Source organism: Lutra lutra, chromosome 16, assembly GCF_902655055.1.
Source record: "Lutra lutra chromosome 16, mLutLut1.2, whole genome shotgun sequence".
NCBI classification, from domain to species: Eukaryota; Metazoa; Chordata; class Mammalia; order Carnivora; family Mustelidae; genus Lutra; species Lutra lutra.
Genome location: NC_062293.1, coordinates 49,407,333 through 49,421,345, shown reverse-complemented (window position 1 = coordinate 49,421,345; position 14,013 = coordinate 49,407,333). Strand labels below are relative to the sequence as shown.

General features: G+C 64.9%; 1 protein-coding gene across 2 annotated transcripts in view; it reads right to left on the bottom strand.

Moving 5' to 3' along the window:
• The window catches only part of RAI1 (retinoic acid induced 1), a 118,699-nt gene that overhangs the window by 3,792 nt on the left and 100,894 nt on the right, over window positions 1-14,013 (bottom strand). For both annotated transcript variants that reach the window (XM_047707859.1, XM_047707860.1), the window contains 2 exons: window positions 6,428-11,993; window positions 2,195-2,288 (listed from right to left, as the gene is read on the bottom strand). In XM_047707859.1, coding sequence (XP_047563815.1) covers window positions 2,195-2,288; window positions 6,428-11,977 — 5,644 coding nt within the window. In that variant the 5' untranslated portion in view covers window positions 11,978-11,993. The remainder of the gene's footprint in view (window positions 1-2,194; window positions 2,289-6,427; window positions 11,994-14,013) is intronic.

The window sequence follows — 14,013 nt, the reverse complement described above, 5'->3', positions numbered from 1 at the left end:
GACAGCCAGGGCTTGGGTAGGTGCCCGGTGCACCCGGAGGCCTGGGGCTCCTGCCTGCCATACGCCGGATGGCCTGCCCAGCCCCCAGCCTTGGTTCCTCTGCCCCCCACCCCTCCTGCCCACTGCTGGCCGCCAGGCTCACTTGTTCTCCCAGCTTCTCTGGCTGTCGCTCCTCTGATGCCCAGGGCCCCACCCCCGCCCCCCTGCCAGCCGTGAAGTGCTGACACCCACTCCCCGCACACTGCCCCCTCCTGCGCTCTGATGACCCCTTGGGCTGACGGCTGGCGAGTTTCTGTCCACAGGGAAGCAGCCGCGTGTGGCGGACGACAGGTGGCCAAAAGATTTGCTCCAAGAGCCCTCCCTGGATCGCCAGCCTCCTCAGCAAGGTGGCTCTGCCGTTCCGCCCATGCAGAGACAGCCAGCGCGGGAATCCGGGTGGCCTGGAGGACCTGGTGGGGTCAACTGTGGGGGGCTTGGCCGAGCCCACTGGGTGGGAGAGACTGCGTGGAGCAGGGCGGAGCTGACCCGACAGCCGACCAGAGCCCCCCCACCCCTGAACCAGTGGTTCGAGCAGCACACCGCTGCAGCACACCCCCGCAGGCCTCACACCTGCCTCCCAACATGGGGAAGTCTGAGGTTGGGCTTCACACCCCTCTCCCCCTCAGGCCTGCACATTCAGTGCCAATGTGGTCTCTGCACCAGCAAGCCCCTTCTGATGGAGTCAGCTTCTCCTCCCCCAGCTTCCAGGCCCCCTTCCTGTGGCCATCCCTGGGGCTCTACAGACATCTCTGTTACATGGAGAATCCTCTGAAGACTTCATTCAAAACAGAAGTTGTATCACTCCAAGCCTGGTATGTACGTCCGCCCACTACCAGCTGCTGCGCACCTCCCCTGACCTTGTGAGGCCTGGTGACAATGCCACCTCCTCCGGGAAGTTCTCCTGCATTCCCTCCCAGCTCAGACAGGATTAATCTCTCCCACAGCACACACACTCTCTACCCTGTCTGGGCTCCATAACTTTGGGCAAGCAAGGATCATCATTTCCCAGTCTGTCCCACTCACTGGTGAGCCCCGGGGAGGCTGGATGGTACTGGGGGGAAAGAGAGAGAGCACAGGATGTGGAGCCAGACAGGCAAAGTCTGTCCGTGTTGCTCTGCGTGGCGGCGGGGGAGGCAGCCTATCTGTAAAGACATAACTGGGGATAGAGCCGGGGATAGAGCCGGGGCCAGGAGCCGGGGCCAGACGCCGGGCCTGGCACAGAGGGGGTGCTGAATTAATCCCCGTAGAAGGAGGGGTGCAGCTCGCAGTAGCTATTCCCGGGGTAAGGCCATGCGTCTGGTTAAGTGGCTGAGTCCACATTAAACTCGGGTTCATGGTGTGCAGAGTGGGGAGTGGAGCCCGTGAGCAGCCCAGCCCCACGCCCCCCTGCAGCCAGCCTTCTCCCTGCGCAGTCCTAGCGCCCCAGCCCCGGCCAAGGACCTGTCACCACTCAGTCCTGTGTGAGCTCCTGCGGTGGCTCAGCTGGGGCTGCTGCTGGCCTGGGACCAAGTGGGCAGGCAAGGGGGGGGTACAGTGAGGGGGTCCATTCGGCCCACGGCAGAGGCAGCAGGCCTTCAGATGGGGAGGAGGGGGTCCCAGCTAGTGGGAGAGCCTGCTGGGGGCTGTGTCTGCGCTGCCATCCGTGAGGCAGGGACACTGATAACTTCCCCCCACCCAGTTCTAGGTCAGAGGAGTCGGGGAGGGGAGGCGGGGGAGGCCGCCAGAGTTGAAGGGCTAACAGGACTGGGGCTGCATTTTCTGGGCAGTGTTCATTACTTCTTTCCCTGCCCCGAAGAGCCCCAGCAAGAAGAGATGACCGATCCCAGGCTCGGGGCAGCCGAGGGCAGAGGTGTCCTGAGCCCAGATCCCCTCGGTGAGAACGCCACTGCCTGGGAACGCAGACCAGAGGGGCCTCTGCGGCCGCCTAAAATCTGGCCTCATGGGGACTGCCGTTCCACAGTGAGCCATCTCTTTCTTTGGACGAAGGGAGGACTGTCTGTGAGCCTGGGTTTCCATGCCTGCTCGGTGAGGTTTGGGGCTCCCGGACCCCTCCGGCCCATGCGGTCTGCCGTTCTGTGCGCCCGCTGCTGGCCCCGGGGACAGGGGAGCGAGCGGGTGCAGACGGGCCCTCCTGTCCCCTGGGGCTGGCTCTTACCCGCATCGCTGGCACACGGGTAATGGTAGGTATGGCTGCACCCTTTGTGACCGCACCCGATGGTGGCCCCGGCTTCTTGGCAGCTGGAACAGGTCTGGTGAAGAAAGAGGGTAGATGGGGTGAGTCTGCAGCTGAAGGCCCGGGTCCCCCACGGGCCCCCCCATGGGCCCCGCCTCCCTCCCTCCCTGAGAGGGTCCCTGGAGAACGGCTGGGAGGAGGATGCAGGTGGCCTGAGGGCTGATTCTGTGGCAGCCCCGGGCTAGGATGAGGGGAGCCCCTTGGGGCAGGGAAATGTTGAACCTCATGGATAAATGCTGAACCTCGTGGGTTCGCATCCCAGCTCTGCTGTTCTACTCTACGTGACCTCAGCTGGTCACCCGGACTCCCCAGGCTCCACCTGGGCAAGGGGGATGGGGCCTCCCCCTATGGGGCGGTCGTGAAGATCACACGGGAGACACCATGTGCCCAGCAGACAAGAAGTCTTGACGCCAGTCACCGCTGTGGCCACGGGCTGGTGCCATGGGGGTGGGGTTCGGTGTGCAGGGTACGGCGCGTGTCTTTACCCACTGGCTCCTCCCAGCAGCCCTTGATGAGGGGGAACTGTCATGAACCCCACTTTCTAGACAGTGAAACTGAGGCCTCCACTCCAGGCGAGTGTGAAGGCAGTAAGCATCGTCTTCTACCCTTTCTAGCAGCCACGAGAGCACGGAGCCCAGGATGGAACTGTCCTGCCCTCTGAGGGGCCCCCCCGCCCTCCCTGGGTGCACGGAGGAGGGGACAAGGCAGAGTTGCTGTAGATGTCACGCAGTGCCCCACACCTTGCCCAGCTGTCTGCAGAGGGATGTGGCTGGGACAGCTGGGCCACCCCAGGAAGGCCCTCTGAAGATCGAGAGCAGCCCTGGGGCCTGGAGAGGGACAGGCTGGGCCCCAAATCACCCAGAGTCCGGAACTAGAGCCCCCTATGTGAGTTGGGGAGTAGATACCATGGGCAAGCAGAGCGATGGTACGCCCAGGTCCCAGCGCTAAGCTACTGGTATGGGTCATTCATGAGGGGCCCCGGGGCCTGGAAGCAGCCACCCTCATAACTTATGATGTTGATATTATCACAATTCTACCCAGGTTGCCAAGGAGAGCTCAGAGAGGCCGAGTAACCTCCCTGACAGCACACAGCAGCCAAATAGCTGAGCTGGGCTTGGAGTGGACAGTCGCCACCCGTACTGCTCGGGGCCAGGGGTGCGCTTTGTCCCAGGTCCACGACTAAGACCCCACACCCAGCATCTGGGAGAGGCCAGGAGTGAGAAAGTCTTCTCCCACCTTCCCTGGGGAAATGCCTGGGAACGCTCCCCCTGGCATCAAGCTGGGAGTGGGGCTGGGTATATTCTGGAACATCAGGTTTCCATGCACGCCTTTAGATGGGCCGTTGCCTTCAGGTCAAGGCTGAGAACTCCTGGGGCTCTGGAAGCCAACAGCCCCTGGATTTCCGGCCCAAGTGATGTGACGGAGCAGGAGGGGGCGCCTAGCCCAGGTCCAAGCCCTCAGGGAAGGGGAACCACCAGAAGAGCGGCTTCATGCCCCCCCACCTGCACGGAGGCCCCCCAGAAAACCAATGAGGGGCGTTCTGGACATGAAGAAATCAGGGCACAGAGAGACAGAGGCCTTGAGCCCTTCTGAGCCTAGCCCCCCGGCTCTGAGCCCCGGCTCCCCCAGCCAGGCTCGTGAACCTGCCAAAGGCTCCCAGGCTGGTGGAGAGGCCCAAACTGGGGTCTGAGCCCTTGCTAGCAGCTTCCTAATAACATCCAGTGAGAAGAGCGCGCCCCCATCCTCTGCATCCGTGGCCAGGCCTCACCTGGATAGGAGACGGGGTCCACAGTGGTTCTGGGCAGACTGAGAAACTGAGGTCCCAGGAGGTGGCGTGGGAGGGCTGAGGGACAGCAGGAGGGGTCAGAGGAGAAAGAGGGCTGTCCCTGAGGGCCCCTCAGAACGTCTGGCCCCCAGAAGGCGAGTGAGGCCAAGGTACCAACAGGTGTACAGGGGCTGGGAACCCTGCTGGACGGGGCCCCCCTGTGAACTGGGGAGCCCCACCACCTGCTAACAGAAGGCAGCCTTCCAAGGCTCCCAGAGAGCAGTGACTTTCTGGAGTCTCAGAACCTACTCTTGGCAGAGCTGAGATTTGAACCCAGGTCTGTGTGTCACCACGGGAGCCAAGGTAGTAAGAGGTCTTGGTGGGGACAGGAGGCCTAGGCTGCAGGAGGGGAGGGCATGGAGCCGGGAGCCTTGGAAGTCTCAGAGCCTGACCGTCTCTCCAGAGTGTTCTGAGGGCATGGTCTGCTCCTTTGGGTGGTGAGGGGGCGATGCTTTAATGGGCCCCTCTGAGGGGCACCTGGGTGGCTCAGTCGGTTAAGCGTCTGCCTTCGGCTCGGGTCATGATCCCAGAGTCCTGGGATCGAGCCCCACGTTGGGCTTTCAGCTCAGCAGGAGCCTGCTTCTCCCTCTCCCTGCTGCTCCCCCTGCTTGTACTCTCTGTCAAATAAATAAATAAAATCTTAATAATAATAATAATGGGCCCCTCTGAGGCTCACAGCCCAGCTGCCAGCCCTGGCCCAGCCCAGGACCATCAGTGGCAGGGAGGCCTTTTTAGATCCCATCTGAGCTGCCCTGGGGGAGGTAAGAAGATGTGGCTGGGGAGCAGTGAAGCCTGCTGGTGTGTGTCCTCACCACCCCCCAGTTCCCTCCCCAACCCCATCTTGACCTTCCCAGGGATGGTCCCAGTGGCGGGAGGCCACGAGGCCATTCTGGGCATAGGGCAGGTCCCACAGGTAAGACCAGAGCCCTGGAACAGACTTAGGCTTAGCCCATGCTCGATTAGCCCACCACCATGGAAGAGACTGGATCAGGCCCTGCCTCAGAGAAGGATGGAGAAGCAGCACAGCCTGGCCCAGAGCCATGGAGGCGGGGAGGGCCTGGATGGGAGGCCTGGTGGGGCATACGCGTTGGAGGAGGGAACTGGTGTTCTGAATGTATTACTTTCTAATGATGGACATGCCCTGAGCCCATTTCAGGAGGGCTGGGAAGGAGCCAAGAGCAGTGACAGAGAGAGAGAAAAAGAGAGGAAGGGATAGACATGGAAAGTGGCAGGTGTCCTGTTGGAGGTGGGGGTTTCCTCGGGCCTGGAAAGGTCTCCCACCATGGCCCACGGCAGTGGAAGGTGGCTGCAGGAAACCAGCGGAGGCCGAGGCCCTCGGGCACAGCGGCTGGGCAGGCAATGGGAGGGGCTGTGCCCTGGGGCCGGGCAGAGTGTCCCGTCTCAGGAGTGGCTGTCCGTCTGTGTATGTGTGTGTTGGTGCGGGGGGTCAAGAGCACAGGCCCCAGGAAGAGACCGCTGACTCCAGCCCCCAGTCCCTGACTGCTCACTGGGGCCGCCTGCACCCTGGGAAGGGAGCGTGATGAGCGAGGACCCCCCGTAGCTGGAGTGGTACTAACAGAGCTTGCGAGCCGTGACCCGGCCGTGTTCCGCGTCCTGGCGGAGGACCGTCGGTGGGCTTTCAGACAGGCCTGGCAGCTTCACGGGCATGAACTCACTCGGCCCTCACAGCCCCCCAGCAGTGGCAGCCACCACCGTGCCCACGCCTGCGATGAGGACGTCGGGGTACAAAGAGGTGACGACCCATGCCCTGGTCATGCGGGGAGGGATCTGAAGCGAGAAGGCAGCCAGAGCTCCTGCTCACAGACCTCAGGGACTGGAGGTCCTCCAGGAACACGGTAGGACCGGTGCAGAGAGGTCCCCAGACTGCCCTGCCTTCGGGGGACACATCCGACCCACCGTGCGCGGAGAGCTCTCTCCCTAATCCCCAGCTCCACCTTAGAGCCTAAGAGTACCCGTAGGTACTGGACGGGGCAACCTGCTTTTGTAGGCTGCCCTGATGTCCCTTCTGGGAGGCGGACTGTGTTCTGGGGCCCCCGGCAGGTCAGCTGATCGCACAGCATGGGGCCGGAAGGTGCTGGGTGCCGGGCTAGGCAGGCCGATGGGCTGAAGTGGGAAGTTAGGGACGGGGCAGGCGAGCATGTCCTGCCTCGGCCTCCGCTCCACCCCAAAACTCCCCAGAGAGGAATCTGTGACGGCGGCTGTGTATGGCCCAAACCTTGGCGCTGGCAAAGAGGAGGGGGCTTCCTGATGGCCCACCTGCCTGTCCTGTGGACCCCAAGCTCCCCGCCCCAGCCGGGCCAGCCTCTTACCATGTCCATGGCCACCTTCATGGCCTCCTGTAGCCCAAAGAGCTTCCCGGCTACCAGGTAGATCCCGCCCGTCCACACGGCGCAGGCCTCGTGCACCCAGTGTTCCTGGGTGTCCCCGCCAGGCTCGGCTGGTGGCTCCTTGCTGCACTCGTGCTTACGGCTCTTGTCGGTGGGGGCTGCCTCCTCACCACCGTCCCCCCGACCGTCACAGCAGTAGCAACTCTGTAGCCGCCGGGACAGGCCCCGGGCGCTGGTGCGCAGCGAGCCCTGCTTGGCGGGGTCGGCTGGGCCCTCGGGCCGCGGGGGCTTTCCAGCGGCTGCTGTGGCTGCGCACTCAAGGTCTTTGAGTGTTCTCTCGAGGGGCAGCGAGGCCTCCTCACAGGTACCCTCCGGCCGCACCTTCTCCTTGAGTTTTGGCTTCTTTTTGGGGAGGCAGTGTTCGGGATAGTAGGGCCCACAGAGGTCCCCGAGGTCCTTGAAGTTGGCCGGGTTTTGGCAGAGGCAGCAAACAAGGCAAGAGGTACTCAGGGCCTTGGAGACCACGGGCCCCAGATGCATGGTGGAGGAGAGGGGCAGGGAGGGCCGTGGCTGCAGGACAGAGCCTCCAGGGAGCGTGGCCAAGGAGGCCCCGGTCGCATCCAACGAGAAGGAGCATGAGGATGAGGAAGAGGAGGCGGAGGAGGAAGGCTTCCTGTGGGGCTTGGGCTCCTCCCCAGGGGAGTTAACCACAGTGCATATGGTGGTGAATGCGTCTCGCTTCTCCACCCGCACAAAGGGCGAGAAGGCCGGGGTGCGGCTGTCTGCTCGAAGCCGCTTGCACGAGGAAATGTACTTGAGTCGGATTTCAGGCTCGGCGGGGTCCAGGGGCAGCACCTGCTGCTGCCGCCGCCGCTTGGCACGTCCTTTACAGGGTGAGGAGGTGGTGTTCTTGGCCCGGCCCCGAGTGAGGCGCTTTCGCTTGGAATAGCTGCTGTAGTTGGCGTGGCCCGGCTGCTTCTGCGCCCTTGTCTGGGGCTGGCAGGGCCGGCCCTCAGGGGACTGGGAGGCCAGGCCCAGCTCCTCCGTCTTTGGCTTTTTGCCTCCCCCACCAGTGCTGTCCTCACCGCCCCCCTGAGTGCCATTGGCCCTGTCTCGGGGGGTCAGGAGCAGAGCCGGGCCTAGATGGGGCCGCTTCTCCAGGGGACCTTTGGGGAGTCCGAGGGCTCCAGCCCTGCCTTTCCGGCTTCTCTTCTTAGGTGCCAGGGCAGTCCCCCCGGGCAGCAGGGCCTCTGGGGCTGTGAAGGCCTCAGTTTTGAAACAGTCAGTGGAGGACAGTTTTTTACTGTTTAGGAGTTTGCCTTTTAAGGATCTGTTGGTTGGATTTCTGCATAACGGGTCGGCCCCCGGAGCTGCCGGGAGCTTCTGCCCAGGGCCCACATTTAAGAGACCTTCTCCTGCCCCAACTGGGCTGCCCCCCGCACTCTTGAGCCCACGGTCCTTCTCAGGGAGAGAAGGACTCAGGGGGTTTCCGGGAGGGGCCCCCGGCACCTTGCACGCAAACTTCTTCAGGCTGGGCGAGGTGATCTTCTGCACGATGGCCTCCAGCTTGAGGCCCCTGCCTTTCCGGGGCGGAAGCACCTTGGTCTTCATGGCCCCCTGGAAGGCCGCCCGCGAGGCGAGCTTCAGGCAGGTGTCAGGGGTCTCCGGGGGCGGGGGCTTCACGGCAGGCTCACCGTTGCCCTTGGCGGGCTTGGCCTTCTTGGGTGAAGCCATCCTCTTGAAGACGGGGGAGGGGTCCTCAGCCCCCTCCTCCTTCACGTCCCCCCCGCTGCCGCTCCGCAGAACCAGGTTCCGCTTCTTGGTGGGAACAGGCGCCAGGAAGGCCGACTTCCTCTTGAGCGCATGGAGGGGCCGGTCGGAGAGCTTGCTGCCTGCGCCGGGCTTGGCCACCCGGGCCCGCTGGCTGGCCCTGCCCTCCTTCTGGGGGCTGCCAGAGACCTTGAACGGGGCAGGCAGGTGGTTATTGGCCAGCAGTTTCTTGGTGGCCCGGCAGCTGGGGAGACGGCTCTCGGAGGGCCGCCGCCGCTTGGAGTGGAACGCCTCCTGGGTTTTCGTGCGGGACCGCAGGATCATGGAGCGCTGGTCCTTGCCTGGGGTGCCGGGCGAGTCTGTCTCCTTGGTCTTGGAGCCCATAGGGCTGCTGTCTGAGGCCACGGGCAGGGCGGCTGGATTACTGGGGCTGGAGGCCGCCTTGGGTGACGGCTTACCCACCCGCTTGCCGGACTTGAAGGCGGCTCGCTGCTTGCCCCCCAGTTTGTCTGGGGGGGCGGGGGTGGTGGTCAGGCCTGGGGGTCCAGGCGTGCGGGGCTCGCTCAGGGCCGTGAAGGAGCGTGTGCACATCCTCGGGAGCCCTTCCGAGGCTCCCCGGCCCGGGGCTCCCGCTCCTTCCATCTGTCCCTGCGGGGGGCCGGTGCAGGATTCCGGGAGCAAGAGGTCCTTGGGCAGCACGGGCGCCCGGCACGGGGAGTCCTCGGCCTCCGGCAACCCCCGGTGCACCCGCCGGCTCCGTAAGCTTTTGCCGCGTGGCACGGGCTCTTTCTTAGCAATGGGCGCCTCGGGCACGGCCGGCTTGCTGGGCTTCTGGGCCAGGGAGGCCTCTGGGGCCAGGGTGGCGGTGTCACCGGGCGCCAGCACCCCGTCGGGGCCTTCTTCGCCCGGCTTCATGTGCGACAGGGAGGACTCAAACCAGCTCTGGACCTTGGACTCGGCGCCCACGGTGGGGCCCAGCAAAATGACAGAGTCGCCGGACAGGTGGCACGGGGAGCCCCAACCGGTTTTGGAGTCCAGCACCTCCTCCACCTCCTCCTTGGTGCACAGCAGGGGGGCCTTCGGTGAGAGCGGGTCCGGTAGGCCCGGCCTCTGCTCGGGGCTGCCCAGGAGCTCGCACAGGGAGGAGTACTCCTCCTCCGCCTCCAGGTCCTCCTTCCTGCCGGGCGGCGGCAGCAGGGGCAGGTCCCCAAAGTCGGCGGCCGAGCAGCAGTGCCGGCTGTCCTCTAGCCAGCGGTCGGCCTTGCCCACCTCGGGGCACTGCAGCAGCCCGCCCACCTCCTCCTTCACCCCGCCCGCCTCCTCCTGCGTGGAGTCCCGAGGCACGGTGGCCTTCTCCCCAGGTGGCGCCTCCTCCTGGAAGCCTGGGCAGGCCGAAGCCTCGTGGGCATTCTCCTTGCCCACGCCGTCGGAGGCCTTCCCGCCCTGCTCCAGGCCCTTGGTGAGCTCGCTGGGGTGCAGGCCCCACCGGGGACAAGCGTCCCCCAGGTTCTCTTCGGGCCAGGCAAAGGGGTTGGCGCCATCTGCCGAGCTGGCAGTGCTCGCGTCCGGGAAGCAGTCAAAGGCGGCCGCAGCAGGGTCCGACGTGGCGGCCCCAAGCGTCGCCTTGGCGCTAAAGGAGAGGGGACCGGTCGTCTTCTTGGGGTCCGGGGCGGCGAAGGCCACAGAAGGGTCTTCAAACAGCCCCGGGCTGAAGTCCTTGGCGCTGCCACCCTTGTCCAGCTGCAAGGACTCGGGCAGGGCCTCTGGCTCCCCCGGCCGTGGCCACGAGTTCTTGGCCACGGAGTCCAGGCAGGCGCTGTGGTTCTCCAGTGAGAAGGGAGGAGGCTTGCTGGCGTCCTTGGCCAGGCCGGGCGCCTCGGCCCAGGCCTTCTCAGCCTTCTCGCCGATGGCCTCCTGCAGCCCGAGGATCTCGGAGGCCAGGTCCTCCTGCGCCAGGGCACTGAGCAGCAGCCGCGGGCAGTCCCGCTCGCCCGCCACGAACTTGGAGAAGCTGTCGAGCGGCAGGCTGCTGTGCAGGCTCTGGAAGGAGTCGTCGGACTTGGTGGACATGTCGTCGGGCGAGGTCACCGAACAGGTGGACACCGACTCGGGCTTGGCCTTCGAGTTGCTGTTGACCCTGGCGGGGCTGCCGCGGGCCTGGTTGCAGTAGAGGAAGCTGCGCTCCAGCGGGTCCTCAGAGCCGCTCAGGTAGTCGGCCTCGGGCGGCTCAGCGTGCGTGGACTGCGGCGTGCTGCTCAGTGGCTCGGACAGAGGCGTGCCCGCTGGCTCGGCCGAGTAGCCGCTGCCCTCGGGGCTGCAGTGCTGGCTCCGGTGCTGCTCCGGGGTCCTGGACACCAGGTTCTTGCCGCCCTTCTTCTGCGGCACGGCGGCCTTGGAGAGCAGCAGCTGCTGGACCGTGTTGGAGATGTTCTCCACCTGGGAGGTCAAGGCCGTGAGGCTCTGCAGGCTGAGGTCCGACAGCAGGTTCTCAGGCAGCTTGTCCTTGGGCGGTGCCTTGCAGTTGCCGGGCTGGGTGTCCACCGTGCCGGCGGCATCGGTCGGGGAGGGGTTGAGCAGGGGCATGAAGTGGCTGTGGTCCGTGATGCCCGCGGGGAAGGCGCCGGTGCCGAGTGGCTGCTGGTTGTAGGGAAAGTTCTCCAGGTTTGGCATCAGCGGCGACGGGGTGGAACTGTAGGAGGGCGAGCGGCCCACAGAGCGCGCGGGCGAGTGGCTGGAGCTGGGGCTGAAGGTCTGGTAGTACTGCTCAGGAGTCCGCACGGCCGCGTCCGGCTGGCAGTAGCCCGCGCCCTGCTGCCCGTAGTGTTGGTACTTGGCGAGGTTTTGGTAATGGAGGGTTTCCTGGGCATGGTGCCGGCTCTGGAGGGCCGCCTGCTGCTGCTGCTGCTGCTGCTGCTGCTTCTGCTGCTCGTAGCCCAGGCGGCCGGACTGGTAGGCGTGAAGGTTCTGGACCCGCTGCCCCGGGGCCAGGCTGGCGTTGGCGGTCAGTGGCCTGTCGTGGGTCGGTGCGGACGGCGCGGTGCAGCTCTTGTAGGAGTGGGCCCCCTGCCCGCCCCCGCTGCCCCCGCCCCCGCCCCCCTGCGTGCCCTGGCCCCCGGAGGAGTAGGTGGAGGAAGCGGGGAAAGACTGTGAGTGCTGGGGGAAGTGGCCGCCCTGGGGGAAGGGCAGGGGTGAGGCCATGTCGTTCTGCAGTTTCTGCCTTTGGAGTTTGGGGTATGCCAGGGGCTGCTGGGGCTGCGGCAGCTGAGGCTGGACGTGCAGAGAGTGAGTCCGGAAGGGCAGCTGGGCACCCTGCTCTGGGTACTGCCTGCCAGGGGGCACCGCTGCCTTTTTCATCAAACTGTCGTCATATTTGCCCACGCCCCCGGGCAGGGGCTGCGGCTGCGGGGGTGGCGGCTGGGGGGCCCCCCAGGCCTGCAGGCTCTCCTCGCCCGAGTAGCGGCCGGGGTACGGGCTGCTGTCCGGCACACTATAGCCCGAGAAGGCCGGCCGGCCCTGCAGGGACGGCTGGGAGGCCAGGCCCTTGCTGCCCCGCACAGAGCCGGCGGGTGTGCCGGCGCTACCCTCGTAGGCCGGGTAGGGCTGCGGGTTATAATAGTCCTTGGCCAGCAGCCGCTGCCGGTCGCAGCTCAGCCCGGCCTGGCCCGGCTGTCTGTAATTCTCCAGGCGAGATGTCTCCTGTGAGGTCTGCTGGTAGTTCTGTTGTTTGCCATGGAAACCACACCTTTCTCGAAAAGACTGCATGACTCGGGCTGGTTATCTGTGAAAAGAGAAAGGGAGAGAGGGAGGGGGAGAGTGATTCAGAGGGGCCATTTCCCTTCCCCTCCGAAAGCCGGCCTCCCGCCTGCCCTCTCCCCTGCAGCTCTTAATGGTCTCTCCTTGGCCTGAGCCCCCACCAGCTGTGCACATATTGACAACTTGTGTCTGGGAGGTGTGCTCTGTAAGTCCCGCTCCCACGTCGGCCCCCGCTGCCGGGGCAAGGACAGCCACTGCAGCGGGGAGGCGCAGACCTGCCGCTCCCTGCCCCCCTCCAGGTCCCCCTGTTGCCCCAGGGCCCCCAGACCCTGCTGGGGCGGGCAGGTCCTCCCCTCCACCTCACCCACCACACCCCCTGCCAGCAGAATCATTTAGCAGAGCGATTCCCACTCCCCTGTCCCCTGGGGCCGGCTGGGTCCTGCCGGGTCCTGACATCAAGTCCCAGGGCAGCAATGTTCGAATGTGACCCAGCTGTGCCAGGACCAAGGAAGGGTCGCCCCTACCCAGGGAAGCCACTCACCAAGACCGGCAGAGACCGTGCGCGTACACACACACACACACACACACACATACACACACCTCTCTATCACTGCCATGCCATCTGGAATCTGTCTGTTCCTCCTAGCAGACGTCGATTAGGGACTGTGGAGCCATTGTAGGCATAAACGTCCCCCTTCTCCGACTCCCAGTAACGCAGGACAGCAGCACCTGCCTTCTGTTTTTGATATCATAGGTGCGTAAACAGATTACGTGGCCCAGAGTGAGGGCGTGCATGCTAATGGGGGACAGAGCCGCAGTCCCTTGGCCACAGAGAAGCACCCCACAGCTGGGCATGAGGCCGCCCCGGCTCTCCTAGTTGGCCCCTCCCGTCTCCAGCTCCACAGGGTCAGCACCCAGGCATGCCAGGCCAAGAGCCCATCTGTTTATGATTTCAGGGGCTCAGGCCCCTGGTGAGGTCTAAGTAGTCCCAAAGCAGGATCTTGGACCAGGAAATGACCCCGAAGAAGGGGGGGGTGATTCAGGGCAGAGCAACTAGATTCACACAACAGGCTGGCCTGCAGCGCCCAGGCTAAAGATGCCCCTGACCGGAGGCCAGATCGTCCCAGAAGGCCCTTGGAGGAGGGAGGTGGGGGGAGCAAGGAATGTTGCAGGCTCAGGAGATACTGCATGGAGGAGTCTGGCACTCAGCCAGAGGCCCAGGGGGATCAGGATTTACCCACAACCATGCCGCTGGTCGTGGAGCCAAGAGGCGGAAAGAGAGGCCCGGGTCCCCCAGAGGGTACGGGGGACGGTCCAGTTCTCAGCCATTCCCAACAGCGACAGAGGAAGGGGTGGTCTGCTTCAGGCCACAAGATTCCAGGGTTACAGGAGGGACCAGAAAGGAATAAAGAGGCACCGAGGGCACACGGACACACAGACATGAGAAAGAGGACAGAGATGTGGAGTGAGGGGATGGGGGGCTCCCTCCTCTATTCTCTGCCTGGATCCCACTTAGAGCCTTTCGCAGTGCTGGGACTGACCAAGGAGGGGGACGGGGAGGGGCTCCATCCAGCTGAGCAGGGAGTGTCTGGGGAGCCAGAAGCCCCCAGGAGCCCTGTTAGCACAGCCCAGGCCCACCTCCCCTGACCTGGGCAGTCAGCTGACCCTGACTCAGGGCTAGATGTGCCTGGGGCTGCTGTGAGAGGGGACCCGTGTCCCACAAGGTGAGCCCCTGTCCACCAGTCCCCACGATGAATGAACACCGCCCGGCGGCCTTCCCTCCTGCCTGTCCCCGGGGTTTTCACAGGCATCCCCAGCAAGGAAAAACGTGCCCGCCCTTCTGACCCACTTCAGTCCCATCCCTGGTGGCGTGGATCCAACGTGACGTGAGGTGCCTGCCGTGGTGATGCCGCCTCAGCCCAGAGGAGCGGGAGGCGGCACTTGGTTCTGGCTCCGTGGCTCAGCCAGGGAGGCAGCTCTGCGGACAAAGGTGCCGGCAGGCCCCCTCTCACCCTTGGGCAGAGGAAATGAGTGGGCGCACAACG